Source organism: Carcharodon carcharias, chromosome 14 (assembly GCF_017639515.1).
Source record: "Carcharodon carcharias isolate sCarCar2 chromosome 14, sCarCar2.pri, whole genome shotgun sequence".
Lineage (NCBI taxonomy): Eukaryota > Metazoa > Chordata > Chondrichthyes > Lamniformes > Lamnidae > Carcharodon > Carcharodon carcharias.
In genome coordinates, this window is record NC_054480.1 from 128,197,282 (window position 1) to 128,215,676 (window position 18,395).

Here is an 18,395-nt window from a genome sequence, read left to right on the forward strand (position 1 = left end):
AGCTGCGAGTGGTTAGAGTCTGGAATGCATTGCCTGAATGTGGTGGAGGTAGTTTCATTTGAGGCATTCGAAAGGGAACTAGATTGTTATTTGAAAAGGAAGAATGTGCAGGGCAGAATGGGAGAATGGCACTAAGTAAATTGCTCAATTGGACAGCTACTGCAGACACGATGGGCTGAATGGTCTGCTTCCGTGCCGTAAAACTTCTGTTATTCTGTAATTCTGTGCCCCCAATACTCAGTCCATCGTTATCTGACCCACAATGAAGGCAAGTTGGAAGAAGACTCCTCTGTAGATGACAAGAGTTGCATGGAGGAGTTGATGGGTTGGCTCATTGCCCATGACTGGTGATCTCCTTACCTCTAGGATGTCAGAGTTGGTGCGGCTCTCATGCGGCTCGCTGTACTCTGTGTACTTGAGCAGCACTCGGTCCATGTCAGTGCTGGCATACTGGAAGAGCCTGTTGGTGCTGTTGAAGATGATGAGTGCAATCTCGCAGTCGCACAGCACGCTCAGCTCATACGCCTTCTTCATCAGGCCAAATTTCCGTTTGGTGAAGGTCACCTGCAAGAAAAAGAAAAGAAAGACTTGCATTTATATAGTGCTTTGCACGATCGCTGGACAACCCAAAGCGCTTTACAGCAATGAAGTGCTCTTCAAAGTGTAGTCACTGTTGTAATGTGGCAGCTAATTTGTGCACAGCATGCTCCCACAAACAGCATTGTAGAAATAACCGGATAATCTATTCTTGTGTTGGTGATTGAGAGATAAAAATTGGTCAGGACACCATGCAGAACTCCCTTGCTTTTCTCCGAAACAGTGCCATGGGGTTTTTTTTTCCCACATCCACCGAAAAGCCACTAGGGGCCTCGGTTTAACATCTCACCCAAAAGGCAGCACCTCCAGCAGTGCAGCACCCTCTTGGTACAACACTGGGGTGTCAGCCTTAATAGTGGAAAGGTGAAATATTATCAGGATAGGGGAGGGGGAGGGGGAAGAGAAATAAGAGAAGTCAGAGGTGATTTGAGGTTGATGAATGTTAACAAAGCAACATAACTTAGTCCCATTGGTGGAATTCACCCAAAATCACTCAATGGTTCTTTAAGTTAAACACACATTCCAGTGGTCCCCCACCCTATACTTGATGTAGGTAAATGCACATCCTTTTGTAGTACTGAACCACGTAAAGTGAGAGCAGCTTGCATTTATGTGGTGCCTTAATGTAAGACTGTGCCCAACAGGTCGATGTGATGTGTCTTGCATGTGGTTGAAGAGAATTAGGATACTTCTTGCTTTTTGTGTGCTAGCTAGTGTGCTTCTCACTTTCAACCAATGCCTTTGGCTAGCAGCAATGTGAAAAGGAGAGCCAAATGTGTAAGTCTCTCCCTGTCAGTACAGAGCCTCTTCATCAGCAAGTCTTCAGCTAGGTCTCCTTGTGGTGCAACACAGAAACAAGGTCCCTCATGACCCCAGGTTAAAGCATCAGAGGAAGTTGGAGAAGGTTTGGACCCCAGGCATTCAGTGCCCAGGTCCACCGGCATGTGGAGATCCCCCGAAACTCATGAACCAAACTCCCAGCTCTGGGGGAATACTGCCTTGTAGATACCTCAGGGGAGTTGAAGGTTAAGGAAGTAAACCCAGACAAAAAAATCCAGAATGGAGCCCAAAGGCAGACTGCTGTCCAAATATGTAACCCCTGCAACTGAGTCGATGCTCTACATTCCTTTGGAACCAACCAAAGAGGTCACCATTTGGTCTCCATAGATTTGGTCCAGATTTACGCTCAGGAGAGGACACTCCAGTTCCTCTGAACAGAGTTGACCACCAAGTAGCAAACCATCTTCTCCCTGATGAAGGGGCTCACTACTTGTAGCCAAATTTTCTGATGATGCAAAGATAGGTAGGAGAGCAAAATTGTTAGGAGGATACAAAGGGATATAGGTAGGTTAAGTGAGTGAGCAAAAAAATTGTCAGATGGTGTATAATATGGGAAAATGTGAGGTTGCCCACGTTGGCAGGGAGAAAAGAAAAGCAGAGTATTATTTAAAAGGAGAGAGAAAGCAGAAGGCTGCAGTACAGAGGGATCTGGGTGTTCTTGTACGTGAATCACAAAAGGTCATTATGCAGATATAGTAAATAATTAGGAAGGCAAATGGAATTTGGCCTTTTTTGCAAGGGTGATGGTGTATAAAGGTAAGGGAAGTCTTGCTTCAGCTGTATAGGGCATTGGTGAGATCACACCTAGACTACTGTGTACAGTTTTGGTTTCCTTACTTAAGGAAGGATATACTTGCATCTGAAGCAGTTCAGAGGAGGTTCACTAGGCTGATGCCTGGGGTTGTCTTATGAGGAAAGGTTGTGCAGGTTGGGCCTACACTCATTGGAGTTTAGAAGAATGAGAGATGCTTTTGTTGAAACATCTCAGATCCTGAGGGGGCTTGACAGGGTAAGTGCTGAGAGGATGTTTCCCCTCATGAGGGAATCTAGAACTATAACAGTTTCAGAATAAGGGGCTTCCCATTCGAAATGGAGATGAAGAGGAATTTCCTGCTCCTGATTCTTGTGATCTTATGTCTCATGAGACAGATGGCTGCCAGAGAGTTTGATGTAAAACATCTCAAGCTGTTTCACCTGAGCATCAATCACTGATCATGGTTCATTAAGGAGGGGAGACTGTGGTGTAGTGGTAATGTCACTGAACCAGAGGTCCAGGCTAATGCTCTGGGGACATGGGTTCAAATCCCACATGGCAGTTGGAGGAATTTAAATTCAGTTAATGAATTTAGGATTGAAAGCTAGTCTTAGTAATGGTGCCATGAAACTATCATCAATTGTCATAAAAACCCATCTGGTTCACTAATGCCCTTTAGAGAAGGAAATCTGCTGTCCTTACCTGGTCTGGCCTACATGTGAGTCCTGATCCACAGTCATGTGGTTGACTCTTAACTGCTTGTCTGAAATGGTCTAGCAAGCCACTTCGTTCAAGGGCAATTAGGGATGGGCAACAAATGCTGGCCTAGCCAGCGATGTCCACACCCCATGAAAGAACAAATAAATAAGTGAGTCTTGCTGGAAAACACAAACATGGGGAAGTTGAGTTGGGGCAGGATTGCAACCTCAGTGTGATTCTCCACACAGTTGAATAGAAAATATTGAATTTATGCTGCACCTTACCACATTTCAAGCCAAGGGTTGTTACGTGCAACAACTGGCTTTGAACGCAGTGATATTTAATGTGTCCCACATCCTCATGCCAATTCTATGAGATGAATGGCCAGTCAGCCTGCTATCAGTGAGGAATAAATACTGGCTAGGCTACCACCTTACTCTTCTCAGAATAACATAATTGGATATTTAATGTCCACCCACAAGAGCCACCAGAACAGGCAAAGTTTGGCTTGCACTAAAGTTGGTGCCTCTGACAATGCAGTGCACCATCACTACTGCACTTGCAATGTCAACATGGATTATATGCTCAACGGCACAGGAACAGGACTTGAACTCAACTTTTTGACTCTGAGGTAAGTGTGCTACCCACTGAACCACAGGTGAGAGATTCTGCCAACTGAGGCCAGTTGTTACTCAGTGAAAGCGCAGCACGTAATTCAGGTTGAACAACCTTCCGACACTTACTGTCTAGTCTGCTGAACAAGGGATAAAAACCCGCCAGTAGCCCTGGAACTGTGTCCCAATATGAGTCACCTCCTTCAAGAGGGGAGGGAATAAACTCACTCAACTACAAACACTTATAAGTTCTATTGCACAAAACCCTGTGAGGAGGGGTGGGGCAGGGGGAAGAGATATTACAACACCCAAAACTTCAAATATTTGAAGGGAAAAAATGTGCAAAGTTACAGGTAAAAGAACTGTGTAAACTGTGAGGAGGACAATGTAGAACTTCTACAGGACATAGACAAGTTGGTGGACTGAGCAGATAGGTGGTAGATGAAGTTCATTGCTGAGAAGTGAGAGGTGCTGCATTTTGGTAGGAAGAATATGGAGAGACAATATAAAATAAGGGGCACTACTCTAAAGGAGCAGGAGCAGAGGGTCCTGGATGTATATGTACATAAGTCATTAAAGGTGGTAGGACAGGTGGAGAGAATAGTCAATGAAGCATAGAGTATCCTAGGCTTTATTAATAGGAGCATAAAATACAAGAGCAAGGAGGTTATGCTGAGCTTTTAGAGGACATTAGTTAGATCTCAGCTGGAGTATTGTGTACAGTTTTGAGTGCCACACTTTAGGAAGGATGTTGACGCATAAGAGAGAGTGCAGATGAGGTTTGCAAAAATGGTTCCAGGGATGAGAAACTTCAGTTATCAAGATAGATTGGAGAACTTGGGACTGTTCTTCTTGGAGAGAAGAAGGCCAAGAGGAGATTTGATAGCAGTGTTTAAAATCATGAGGGGCCTGGACAGAGTAGATAGGGAGAAACTGTTCCTGCTCATAAAAGGATTGAGAATGGGAGGGATAAATGGATTTGCAAAAGAAGCAAATGTGATATAAGAATTTTTTTTTCACACAGTGGTTTGGGTCAGGAATGTATTGCCTGGAAGTGTGGTATAGGCAGGTTCAATCAAAACATCCAAGAGGGCATTAGATGATTATTTAAATAGAAACAATGTGCAGGGTTACAAGGAAAAGGCAGGAGAATGGCACCAAGTCATAATTCTCATTGGAGAGCCGGTGCAGATACAATGGGCTGAATGGCCTCCTTCTGCACTGTAACAGTCCTGTGATTCTGAGAACAGGGTGGAATGAGACTAATTGGACAGATCTTTCAATGGGCCAGCAAAGGAATGCCACCTTCTGTGTTGAGGTTCTATAATGGATTCTCTGACTATTGTTAGAGATGAATAGGTGCAGACATTGAAGGAAACTGAGTCTCCACTCTGACATCCTCTCACACGAAGGTGAGGTGCTGAAGAGAAATAACACAATGAGGTGGCGTCAGACCACAACAAGGGTCCTGCAGGGTGACTGTGGCTGCGCACGTCCAGCAGAAGCCTGTCGGCATAGACTGCACAGGTCCGACTGTGTACTCTGCTCCTGTGCAGAGTCTGCATCAATTGGTGTACTTTAGACAGCGCCCAGGCAACCGTTTCCCAGTATGAGTCAGTGGCTCAGAGAGGAGAGAAGAGCAACAAAAACCTTTGCAGCTAAATCAATGCCTGATGCATAAATTAATTTGTCAAGAAATCTCTGTAATCCCCTCCAGCCCTACAATTCTCTGAGATATTGAAATTCCTTTAATTCAGGTCTCTTGAGCATCCCCAATTTTAATCACACCACCATTGGTGGCCATAACATCAACCACCAAGGCCATAAACTCTGGAATTCCCTCCCTAAACCTCTCTACCTCTTTACTCTCTCCCCTCCTTTAGGTCGCTCTATAATCTATCTCTTTGACCAAGGTTTCAGTCACTTGACCTAACATCTATTTAATTGTCTGTGTCAAACTTTGTCCAATTGCACTGCTATGAAGCATCGGGATGTCTTACTACATTCAACGTACTACATAAATACAAATCATTATTGTAGGTGTTGCCAACCCTCCAGTATTGTCCAGGAGTCTCCAGAAATCAAAGGTTAATCTCCTGGACAAATCAGCACAAAAAGAAGAGGCATTAAAAATAGATTGTGTGTTTTTACAATTTTCTTTTAACATACTTTGTTTGAGTTGTACAAATATTGCTGATGGGGAGAAAAGGTTATTTGACTGGGTAGGACAGTTGGACACAAGGAATATGCTCAGAGAGAGTTGGCAAACCTAGTCGAGCAAGGCAGAGAGGAGATTTCTACTGGACTAGTAATCCAGAGACCTGCAATAATATCCCAGAGAACAAATCCTGCCACGTCCATTTGAGAGTTTGAATTCAGTTTCAAAAAACAAAACCTAGAAATAAAAAGCTGGGATCAGTAAAAGTGATCATGAAGCTGTTGAATTGTCTTAAAAGCTCAACTGCTTCACCAATATCCTTTAGGGAAGGAAACCTGCTGTCCTTACCCCGTCTGGGCCCACATATGACTCCAGTCCCACACTAAAAAGAAAGACAAGCTTGCATTTATAATAGCACCTTGCTCAACCACTTAACGTTCCAAAGTGCTTTCCAGCCAAAGTACTTTATTGAAGTGTGGTCACTGTTGTAACGTAGGAAACATGGCAGCCAATTTATGCACAGCAAGATCCCACAATATGATAATGACCAGATAATCTGTTTTTTTCAGTGATATTGGTTGAGAGGTAGATATTGGACAGGGCGCCTGAGAGAATTCCCCTGCTTTTCTTTGAAATAGTACCATGGGATATTTTACCCGAAAGGGCCTCCGTTTAATGTCTCATTGGAAAGAGGCACCTCAGCATTGCAGCACTCCTCCCTATATCACTGAGAATGTCAACCTAGATTGTTGCATCCAAGTGCTGGAATGGGAATTGAACCCGCATCCTTATCACAAAATTGTTACCGCGCTGAAGGAGGCCATTTGGCCCATTGTGTCTGCACCAACTCTGTGAACAAGCGACTCGCTTAGTTCCATCCTCCGGCCTTCTCCCCATAACTCTGCACATTCTTCCTTTTCAGGAAACACTCTAATTCCCTTAGTGCTTCAGTTCAGTCTGCCTACACCACACTCCCAGGCAGTGCATTCCAGATCCTAGCCACTCGTTGCTTGAAAAACCTCTTCTTTATATCACTATTGCTTCTTTTACTAATTACTTCAAATCTGCGTTCTCGATTCTTTCACGAGCGGGAATATTTTCTCCCTATCTACTTTGAAATTTTTCCCTGTACACCAAGATCTAGGTCATTAATATATATCAGGAGTCCCAACACTGACCCCTGGGGAACTCCACTACAAACCTTCATCCAGCCCGAAAAACATCCATTAACCATTACTTTCTGCTTCCCGCCACTCAGCCAATTCCGTATTCATACTGCTTCTTGCTCACAAGTCTTTTGTGTAGCACTATATGAAATGCCTTTTGGAAGTCCATGTACACAACATCAACAGCATTGCCCTCATCAACCCTCTCTATTAGGTCTTCAAAAAACTCCAGCAAGTTAGTTCGACATGATTTTCCCTTAAGATGATTTTCCCTCCTGACTCAAGAATGCCACCAACTGAGACACGGCTGACCATAACTAGGACTCTTAGCTTCCTTTAAAGTAGCCTTGCACTCAGGTTTATCAAACCTGTGCCACCAATTCAAGAAGGTGGCTCAACACCACCTTCTCAGGGGAACCAGGGATGAACAATTGGCCAGTCTTTGCCAACAATGCTCACAGTTCAAGAACAACTAAAAAAATGTATAAGTTTGCTTTATATAGTCAGTGAGAGAGAACTCTGTGATGACAGTGTGAAATCATAAACAAGAAAATTGTTTAATATTAAATTAACAGGGACCGAAACTGATACTTTGATGAGAATACCACAAGCCAAAGATAGCCAAGAGAAACGAAAGATTTTGCACATGGTGAGTGATTACCCGGGTCTGGGAATTCACCTATGAGAAGCTCTGACAACTTTAGAACATTGACTGAATGGGCACTGACTCGTCAGTCTTATGACTTGCTGACTCACAACCAGAGATTAGGCAAATCTGATGCAAATCTGTTTGTCGTTTCTTTATAAATGGACTTGAAAACAGTGCGTGGTCCCTTGGGAGCTTATCCTGGGCCAAAAGGGCATTCGGAAAAATAGAGATAGAGCTTGCATTTACATAGTGCCTTCTACATCCCCAGGACATCCCAAAGCTCTTTATAGCCAATGACGTGCTCCTTGAAATATAGTCACTATTATAATGAAGGAAACACAACCCATAATTTGTGCACAGCAAGCATCCACAAACAGCAATATGATAATGAACAGAAAATCTCTTTTAGTGACGTTGATTGAGGGGCAAATGTTGACCAAGGCGCTTGGGAGAATTCCCCTGCTCTTCTTCAAAATAGAGCTATGGGATCTTTCCTCTCCACCCAAGAGCACAGATAGGGCTTCAGTTTTCATCTCACCCAAAATAGGAGTTACAGTCACTGTTGTAACATAGCCAATCTGTGCACAGCAAGCTCCCACAAACAGCAATATGTCAGGCAGCTAGGAGTCAACCAAGACTATTCAACCATGAATCGCAAACCACAACATCCTCACCTTCCAGCCAGAGCAACAGGATGGAGTTTGGAAGCAGGACCTCTGGGTGTGTTTCTCTCAACAGCTGGCATTGCGGTCACCCAGTTACTGCAGCTGGGCCCTGCTGATCCAGCTGAGGGGAGGGGAGAAACCCTGATACCATTCTATGCTGTGTGGCACAGTGCCTCCCTGGGTCGTGCACCTGTCCGTGGAGCCATGGAAGGAGCTGGTAAATTGGTAGCTTTTATTCTTAAATTAACCAGAACCATTAAGGTTCCATTAAGGTAGGCATAAATGAATATAATCGGGGATTCAGGAGAAATTTTTCCCAGAGGGTGGTGAGAATGTGGAACTCACTACTGCGGGGATTAGTTGAGGCAAACTGTATTGAAGGAGAAGCTACATAAACACATGAGAGAGACAGGAATAGAAAGATATGCAGATAGGGTGAGATGAAGAAGGCTGGGAGGAATCTTGCGTGGAGCTGTATCAACAGCATGTGCCAGTCAGGCCAAATGGCCTGTTTCTGTCCTGTAAAATTCTATGCAAGTTATTCCGAGAGTTTCTCCTGTCACTTTAGCATTCCCAGGCAAAAAAGGTGGAATTTCAACTGGGATCGTGGAACAATCTATTCCAGGATGCTCTTGGGATTTAACCTAATCAAAAGCTCCCTTATATAGTGATGGTCCCCTGTTATTGCTGACCCAGGGCGTGACCCTCTCTTCACAAAAATAGAAAACTTCCTTTCCTGCAATGCTTAATGCCTCTGAACTGAACTGAAGATTCCTGTTTTAGTTTTAGATTTATGCCAGCAACCTGGGAATTCTGCCTCCGACCCTCACACGAGCAGATGGCCGACTTTCCCTGGGGGACTCTTGGTGCCAATCCAGGAAAACGCCCCCAACTGAGCATCTTCCCACAGTTAATTGTAAAGGAAATACCTTCCTTAAATCTGTCACCTTCCTTTCTGACCTGGGGCTCTTTATCCATGTACTTGATGTCACCTCACTTCACTATGGGGCAACCAAAACCCAGGTTTTCCCAGCCTGCTCTCGTGTGCATACAGGTGGCCAATGGCAGAATAACACTGGCAGAAGGCCAAAGCTGGTAAAGGGGCACACCGCATAAAAAAATTGAGGAGAGTGGAGAGTGATTTCAAAAAATTTGTTGGCAACCTGTTGAGTATTTTAATTGGTAAATTCAGTGTGCAGTGTGATACAGAGCCTTCCAGGTTCAATGCCCGCTATACGAAGTTATGTATCGTGAGGGGTGCCATCATTGGCTTGGGATGCCCTGGAATGGGAAGGGGAGGTGTATTATCCAGGTCCCCACTCTTGATCGCTGTGTAGCTGCAATGTGTAAGGATGTGGACTTGGTTGTGATTCCCACCACTGCCAAATAGCTTGTTGATGGCTGTATTTCACGTGAAATACTAGGAATGACTTGGCAACAGAAAGTTTAGGAAAATTAGGTGGGGAAGTCAGTCGTGGACAGGGATCAGTTGCATAGAGAGTTCAAGGTTATGTCATTTCCTCTCTCCAAACCCCCTCCACAAGCGGGAATTCCATACCTGTCGATTCCGCTGGTCAACAATCCGGGAGATCTGTATCTTCTTTCTCCCCATGTTTCACTCTCCGTTTGTCTAACAATATCGTCTTTTTGACGTTTCAAATCCAAATACAGAACTGTTTTTTTGTCATCACCTGGGGAATGGGGAAATAAATACACATTATTATATGTATGTAATTACTTATTGTAGTAAAACATTTTACATCTATGCATAATTCTGCCTATAAAGCCAGCATCGTCACATTTATAAATTCCTATTCATAATGGAAACTGTAAATGTAAACATGTCACGCTGTAATTACATCATCCTGTCACTGGTGGCACTGAGCCATCTCAGTTTTATGTCTCCCAACTTCTTGTTCTGCAGGGAAACTTCCTCAGCTGCATATAGTGACAGTACTATTCCAGGAGTTACAAAGTGTATTTACAACGCCAACAGAGCACTCCTCTAAATGACTGGGATCGATTCCACACGCATACTTTATATTATGTAACTATCCTTCACTCACTGCATTTTGCTGAAGAAATCATCTGCTTCAATCATGAGCTCAATAGTCTTTAAAAACTGCTTTAAATAAAGTCTATTTACTCCGCAGAGTCTGTTTACTGCAAGATACTGATTGTTGTAAACCCTGCTATAAGACGCGCCCGCCTCCAAATCATTGGCAGTCACAGTTGAGTACTCTGATCCAATCAACCCTAATTTGCCAGCTCCCAAATCACTAAGTTTTTCTATTTAAATATAAACAAGAATCTAAAATTCAAAGTAAAGGAAGGAGAGAATCTATGTCTTTCAAATGGGGAATAAATTATTCTGTGACTCTCATTAGCATGAGTCATTAAACCTGAAAGAGAATAATTACAAGCAATTTGGAGAATGGAGACGTGGATTTCAAATCAACAATAATCTCACCGATTAGCAGAAAATTTAACCAATCATATTTTTGCTGGCTTTTAGCTGTTTGATGGTCCTGGGTGATGATGATGCTTAGAGATTATATATTCTAATTAGTAATCTTAGGTGTTCTTCAAACCAGCACAGTCATTCTGGACTTTCAAATAAAATAACTTATGGTTATTGTGCCACGTAGGCCTGAATTTATTTACAGGCCTCAGCTGCCATCATACGAGCTTTGCACTGTGATCACACCCATCGCCTTTTAACCCTTACAGGTTTTCTCTCTTCTCTCCTCAAGGCACTGACTCCATGGATGCCGGCTGCTCTCCATCCAACTTTTGATAAACCCTGATAGGTGCAAAAGGGTGCTTGTCCTCACTTGCCAGGAGAATTCACTTGACAGCAATTGAGGGGGCTAGGATGGGAGAGGTCCTCTGGCTGATTTCCCCACCCCCAGCAAAAGGGCACTGAAACCTTCAAGACGAGTCAATGCATACATGAGGGTGAAGGGAATAGAAGGATATTGGGGACAATAGAAGAGATTCATATGAGTATAAACGTCAGCACAGAATAGTTCTGCTAAGAGGTCAATCTCTGTAATGTAAGTTCTCTGCGGTGCACAAGCAGCCCAGCTGTTGGCGTGCAACTGAGCAAAGACCAGGCAAATTGAGTGAGAGACTCAAGAATCGCAGAATCATAGAATAGTACAGCATGGGAGGAGACAACCATTCGGCCCATTGAGTCTGCGTTGGTTCTTTGGAAGAGCAATCCAGTTAGTCCCACTCCTCCACATTTCCCTCATATTCGACAAATATTTTCCCTCAAGGTGGTTATACAATTCCACCTTGAAGGCCATTATTGAATTTACATCCACCATCCTATTAGGCAGTGCATCCCGAATCCTAACCACTCATTACAAAAAGGTTTTTCTTCATGTTGCCTCTGGTTCTTTTGCCAATCACTTCAAATCTGTGCTCTCTGGTTAGCAACCCTTCAGCCATTGGAAACAGTTTCTCTTTATTTACTTTATCTAAACCCTTCATCGTTTTAAACATCTCTGTCAAATCTCCTCTTAACTTTCGCCAGTCTAAGAAGAATAAGCCCAGCTTCTCCTGTCTCTCCAAATAACTCAAGTCTGTCATGCGTTTGCATACTTATGCATGAGTGTGCATGTGGGCGGGGGTATATGTGTACCCGTTTGTTGAAATGTCTATATGTATGTAACCAAATCCAGTGACAAATGAGTTATTGAACTGGTTGCCAACATTTAATGTCTAACAGGGCAAGCTGGCCATATGGGCAAGTCTGAGACTTCATGAATGCCCCTGAATTCCACAATGCTACATTGTCAGGGCCTCTCCACGTTCCCTGCACCATTTTGGAGAGCCCTAGAGGTACTTATATAGTGTAGCTGAGGAGTGACACCTCAACAAGGGTCAGTTTCTTCAGGACAAAAGAGAGAGAAAACATCTGGGAAGATAGAGGGGAGATAGTTAGTGAAGAACATTTCCTAAAACTTCAAGCAGACCTGGTAATACTATGTGGGATGTCTCACCCTGCCTTATTCACCACTGATGGCTGTGCCTTCAGCTGCCTACACCTTGAGATCTGGAATTTTCTCCCTAAAACTCTCGCCCTCTTCCCTTAAAATGCTCATTGGAACTCTACTTCTTTGGCCAAGCTTTTTGCCACCTGCCCCAGTATCTCCTAAGTGCTTCAATGTAAATATTTCACAGTCATCCCTGTGAAGCAACTTGGGGGTGTTTTAATCCTTTAAGGCGCTTTGTAAATGCAAGCGGTCGCTGTTGTTGGTGAACAGATGAGGCAACGGAAAGAAAGCCCAAATCATGCAGCTTTATACACACCGGAGTTTTGCTGCTGCTTTCATTTCTCTCCAGTATGGGAAACTGTGGGGAATGAGGTTGTTTATTTTACCAACACTGAAATATTTATGTGTGAACCGCAGCTCCTTCAGGAACTCTCCAGGCTCAGTTGCGTCAGAGAGGGGCGGGGGCAGGGGGGGGGTGGTTGCTGTGGGTGAGGGAGAAGGCAGATGCAGAGAAACTGTCCCCAAAGTCCCTTGACGTCACTCGGGTATCGGGTCATGAATGAGATTACTGTAGGTCGCTTACAGCTGGCCTGAGCCAGCTTGAGACATGTACAGCAATTTGTCCCAGTTACTGTCAGGGAAAAAAAACTTGGCTGCAAGCTTCAAGTTAGCAGCAGAACACAGAAAATCAAAAGTGATCCCCTGGTACAATATTCATCGCTCTGCATCTCAAACTCCCAACTCCCTACCTAGCACTGCACAGACTGGAGTGATCCAAGCAAGAAAGGCAACTAGGGACAGGCAATGAATTGGATAAATATTTGAAAAGGGAAAGTTTACAGAGCTATGGGGAAAGAGCAAGGAAGTGGGACTTATTGAATAGCTCTTTCAGAGGGCCAGCACAGACACAATGGGAAGAAGGACCTTCTTCCATGTTGTAACTTTTCTGATTCTAAATGTGACCCAAGTCATCTTGTGCTTTCCAATTTTTTCTGCCTTTTTGCATCATTCGTTCTTTCAAGTGTCAAGCCGAGGGAAAGTAACCTGAGCGCAAACTGAAGGCTCTGGACAACATCATCTTTATATCAGTCACAGTGGAAATTCGAAATGTTAATGTATCGGTGAGGGTTTGGGATGGGGAAGATGGAGGTGATGCTTAGCTAATGTGTAATTAGAGTAACCAAGAAACTCACCGTACAAGGAGGAGGAAGTTATCAATTCATAACAGCAACAATATTTATATAGCGCCTTTAACCTAGTGAAATATCCCAAGGTGCTTCACAGGAGCATTTTAAAGGAAAATATTGACATCGAACCACAAAGAGATATTAGGACACGGTGACCAAAAGCTAAGTCAAAGAGGTAGGTTTTAATAAGTTTCTTAAAAAGGCAGGAGAGAGGCAGAGAAGGTGAAAAGTTTGGGAAGGGAATTCCAGAACTTAGGGCCTCAGCAGCATTGGGAGTGGTGAAAATCTGGGGTGTGCAAGAGGGCAGATTTGGAGACAATGCAGAGATCTCAGAGGGCTGTGGGGCTGGAGGAGGTTACAGTGATAGGGAGGGGCGAAGCCATGGAGAGTTTTGAAAACAAGGTTGAGAATTTTAAAATCAAGGTGTTGTCAGACCAAGTGCCCAATTTGGTCACTATGCACAGGGATGATGGGTGAATGGCAATTCAGCACTTGGGATATGGGCAGCAGAGTGTACAATTAAAAGTGATGCTGAAGGATTACACAAAAGGTTACATGCAGGAAAGGTGTGACTGTGCTGATGTCGTGTGGGATTGCACACGTGCACAACGTGTTATCAAGACCACTGTTTTTTTTAATTCTTTCATGAGATGTGGGCATCACTGACAAGGCCAATATTTGTTGCCCATCCCTAATTGCCCTTGAACTGAGTGGCTTGTTAAGCCAAGAGTCAACCACTTTGCTGTAGGTCTGGCGTCACATGGAGACCAGGCCATGTAAAGAGGGCAAATTTCCTTCCCTATAGGACATGAGCAAACCAGATGGGTTTGTACAACAGTCAATGACAATTTCATGGTCACCATTACTAATACTAGCTATCAATTCCAGATTTATTAGTTGAATTTAAATTTTAATGCAGCCACGGTGGGATTTGAACCTGTGCCCCCAGAGCATCAGCCTATGTGATTACCAATCCATGACATTACCACTACACCATCTCCTCACTAAAGCGACTAAACAAGTCCACAGTTTTCTGTGTTGTATTCAGGTGCATTTGGCTTCTCTCTTAGCTTTAATCATGGGAATCTGGAGGAGGTGTTTGAGTGGAGGATTAAGTATTGTGTTGGAAAATGCATAATATAATGGGAACATTGTTCAAAAAAGAATGAAATAAAATATACAGGAGTTTTTGATCTCAGTAATATAGTGCATTCTATAATTTATTACAACAGTGCCTTCCACCCTCAAACTCTTTCCCCTGGAGTGTCAGCCATGGCTCAGTGGTTAACTCCGAGTCAGAAGGTTCCAGGTTCATGTCCCACTTCTGGACTTACGTACAAAAATCAAGAATGACCCTCCAGTGCAGTATTAAGGGCATGCTGCACTGTCGGAAATGCTGTTTTTCAGATGCAGCATCCTCTTAGGCCAACATAAAAGATTCCGTGGTACTATTTCAAAGGAGAGGTGGGGGCTCCTCCCTAGTGTCCAAACAAATATTTATCCCTCAATCAACATCACAGGAAGAGATGATCTGTTCATTGTCACATTGCTGTTTGTGGGAGCTTGCTGTGTGCAAATTGGTTTCCTACAATATAACAGTGACTACACTTCCACTGGCTATGAAACACTTTTGAATGGTCTCAGGTTATGAAAAGCACCATCAAAATGCAAGACGATCTTTTTTTTTTAAAATAACAATGAAAGCAATATCACAGGAACACCAAGCCCCCTTCCGAGACAGACACCATTCTGGACATCAGCTTCGTTTGGCTAAAATCTTTGAATTCTTTACTTAATATTGTCATGCGGTACCATCAGAGCAAGGCTGCAGTTCAAGAGACAGCTCATCACCATCTTCTCAGGGTAACACAAGATGGACAAATGCAGCCTAGCCAGCATCCTGTATCAAATAAACACATCAAGATGGATACACACCTGTGTAACATGTATGGAAAGTACACGTTATACACAGGGCATCATACGCACAGCACTGCGCAGAATGTTATACCCAATAACAACAACTGATATTTATCAAGCACCTTTAACATAATACAATCTCCCAAGGCGCTGAACAGGAGCATTATAAAACAAAATATGACACTGAACCACATAAAGAGATAGATCTGATGAACAAAAGCTTGGTCAAAGAGGTAGGTTTTAACAAGTGTCTTGGAGGAGGGAAGCGAGGTGGAGAGGTGTAGGGAGGGAGTTCCAGAGCTTAGGGCCCAGGCAACCGAAGGCATGGGCATTAATGATGGAATGATTAAAATCAGGTATACTCAAGAGGACAGAACTTGAGGAGTGGAGATGGTTGTGGGGCTTGAAGAGATGACAGAGATCGGGAGGGTGGAGGCCATGGAGGGATTTGAAAAGATGTGAATTTTAAAATCAACATGTTGCTTAACTGGAAGCCAGTGTAGGTCAGCGAGCAAAGGGGTTACAGGTAAACAGGACTAGGTGCAACTTAAGACATGGACAGCAGAGTTTTGGATAACCCTAAGTTTACCAAGGGTCAAAGCTGGGAGACCAGCCAGGAGTGCATTGGATTGGTCAGGTCTAGAGGTAACAAAGGCATGGCTGAGGTTTTCAGCAGCCGGTGAACTGAGACAACTGGGACAAAGTAGGTGTTATATATAGAAGATTATATGCAGTGTCTTATACATAGTGAGATGAATGGGGATCATTATATATGGGTTGGGACCAACCAAATGAACAATTTGTTGTTCCCTTCTTTTCATGATGGGCAGGATTGGGCCTGAGGGTGATATCATCTGGAGTTAAATCTATACTCACTCTTCAGACAAAGCACAGTAAATTTAGGAGCTGAGGGGAGAAAATTGGCAGAGGTAAGTGGGAGAGGGGGGTTACTCCAAACGCAGGGAAGCAGTTTGATTTTATGATTTTTCTTCCTACTACACTAGCTTCTCCAATCAGAGGAATTCCGGTCACTACTGGTTAGGACAGGCTATTGAACCATGTTAACCATGATATGCAAATTAGTGTACAAGAATGTAGCCAGAGGGGGCATTTTAATGCAAATAACTAATGACGCTCATGCACATAACGGCTGAAGTGCATTGTATCTCCATAGGAAACAGGAAGGGAACTAAGAACTTGTACCCTTATGCAATTATGTGGATTATGTTACGATCTGGAATGAACAACATGAAAGAGCAGTGGGAGCAGATTCAATTGTAATTTTCAGAATGGATGCTTTACCCCATATCTAACCCCATACTGTATCTGTCCTGGGAGTGTTTGATGGGGACAGTGTCGAGGAAGTTTTACTCTGTATCTAACCCCGTGCTGTACCTGTCCTGGGAGTGTTTGATGGGGACAGTGTCGAGGGAGCTTTACTTTGTATCTAACCCCGTGCTGTTCCTGTCCTGGGAGTGTTTGATGGGGACAGTGTAAAAGGAGCTTTATTCTTCATTCAACTCATGTTGCACCTGCTCTGGGAGCATTTGACATTGATGCTTGGAGCCCAAAACGAAAAGTATTCTGAGCACTACTGTCATCACCCTTCACTCTGATAAACACAACAAAATTGATAAAGCAATTTAAAAATGCTTCACTAAAAATACATGTCTCCAAAAACTTTACTTCTGCTGTCACACTCTGTTACAAATTTGTATGGACACACTTATAATGGAATCTGCCTATGTAAGCTGGTCACACAGTAATCACACCCTCCCACCAGTGGTGGCACTGTAGCACCTCAGTTTTACAGCTTGCTGCTGAAAACCCCTATTCTTCAAACAATTTGACTTCCTATGCGCCCTCATTTGCTATTTAACTAAATACAGTAATAAGAAATTGCATTTATATCGCAACTTTCACAATTTCAGGACATTCCCAACTGCTTTGCCAAAAAAGTAATTAATTGGCTGAAGTGTAATCACTGTTGTAATATGGGAAATATGGAATGCAACTTCAAGTCCAGCAAAATTCCCAGCAATGTGATAAATAATTAGATCATTTGTTTTTAGGTGTTGGTTGAAGAGTAATATTGGCCTGGGACACTGGGGAGAACACTCCTGTTCTTCTTTGAAATTGTCCACCTGTGCACAGACAGGGCCTTGGTCTTGACTTTCCATGCACTAGGCTCCCACAGGAGCTCGGCCAGTCCAAAATGTTGTTGAAATTGGCTATTATTTCACAGCCGTGACCCTGCTAGTGAAATAGAGAGGGGGCTGAGAGACCAGTGCTGCTTGTTGGGAATCACAAGACAGAGGCTGGACAGGATGTATCTGTCCACCCACTGATCCCACACTCAGAATGGATTGGAGGAGGGACAATCACAGTATCGAGGCTTTGAGTCTCACGGAAGCAAACTAAGGCCAGATTTTATAAATAACTGACAGTAAATAAATAAAACTGTGGAAATATCATAAACAGAACTAAAATTATCAAGGGGCCTTGATAAAACAATATATCAGACAGCAGGGAGCTGACTCTGGTCTCCCAGTGCCAGTGGTCTATGGACCTGAGCTGCAGCTTGCAACTTAAAGCTTGACTGCAGTAGAATAATGACTAACCCCAGGTGAACTGATAACCTAGAGGCGAGCGATGGTTTAAAATAAGCCATTGACTCTTCAAGCAAATAGTTTGAGCAGCTTGCGAGAGCTTTTGAAATAATTGGCCCTGATACTGGAACCCAAATTCTTAAAGCAACCCATATCCCTCTTGCTAGTTGCTACACACCACTAATGCTAAACCAGCGAAAAGAAAAAGGTGCATACATGCAGTGGAGACAGTTATTGCCAAGATTTCTGCTTCTGTGACAAAAGGTTATGCATCCAAGTCCCACTTCAGAGCACAAGAATCAAGGCTGATTTTCCAGTGCACTAGTAGCAAACACTTCATAGGTAGAAACTCTGTGTTTATGAAGGAACCCAACAGCAACTAAACATGTGCTTACACTTCAGACACTATCTCTACACTACTCCAACTGCTAACTACTGACTACAAACTACAGATGTAGCCCATCCTACTCTGTTATTGGATACTAAGATCATGTGATCTTCTATTATAACATTCTTCTTAAAGGTATATTACACAC

At 43.4% G+C, this 18,395-nt stretch overlaps 1 protein-coding gene across 1 annotated transcript in view; it reads right to left on the reverse strand.

Annotated features, from left to right (window-relative positions):
- Positions 1 to 18,395, reverse strand: part of mef2b (myocyte enhancer factor 2b) — a 127,794-nt gene that overhangs the window by 58,523 nt on the left and 50,876 nt on the right. The window contains exons 2-3 of the mRNA XM_041203711.1: positions 9,701 to 9,833; positions 361 to 564 (exon numbers count right to left, since the gene is read on the reverse strand). Coding sequence (XP_041059645.1) covers positions 361 to 564; positions 9,701 to 9,754 — 258 coding nt within the window. The 5' untranslated portion in view covers positions 9,755 to 9,833. The remainder of the gene's footprint in view (positions 1 to 360; positions 565 to 9,700; positions 9,834 to 18,395) is intronic.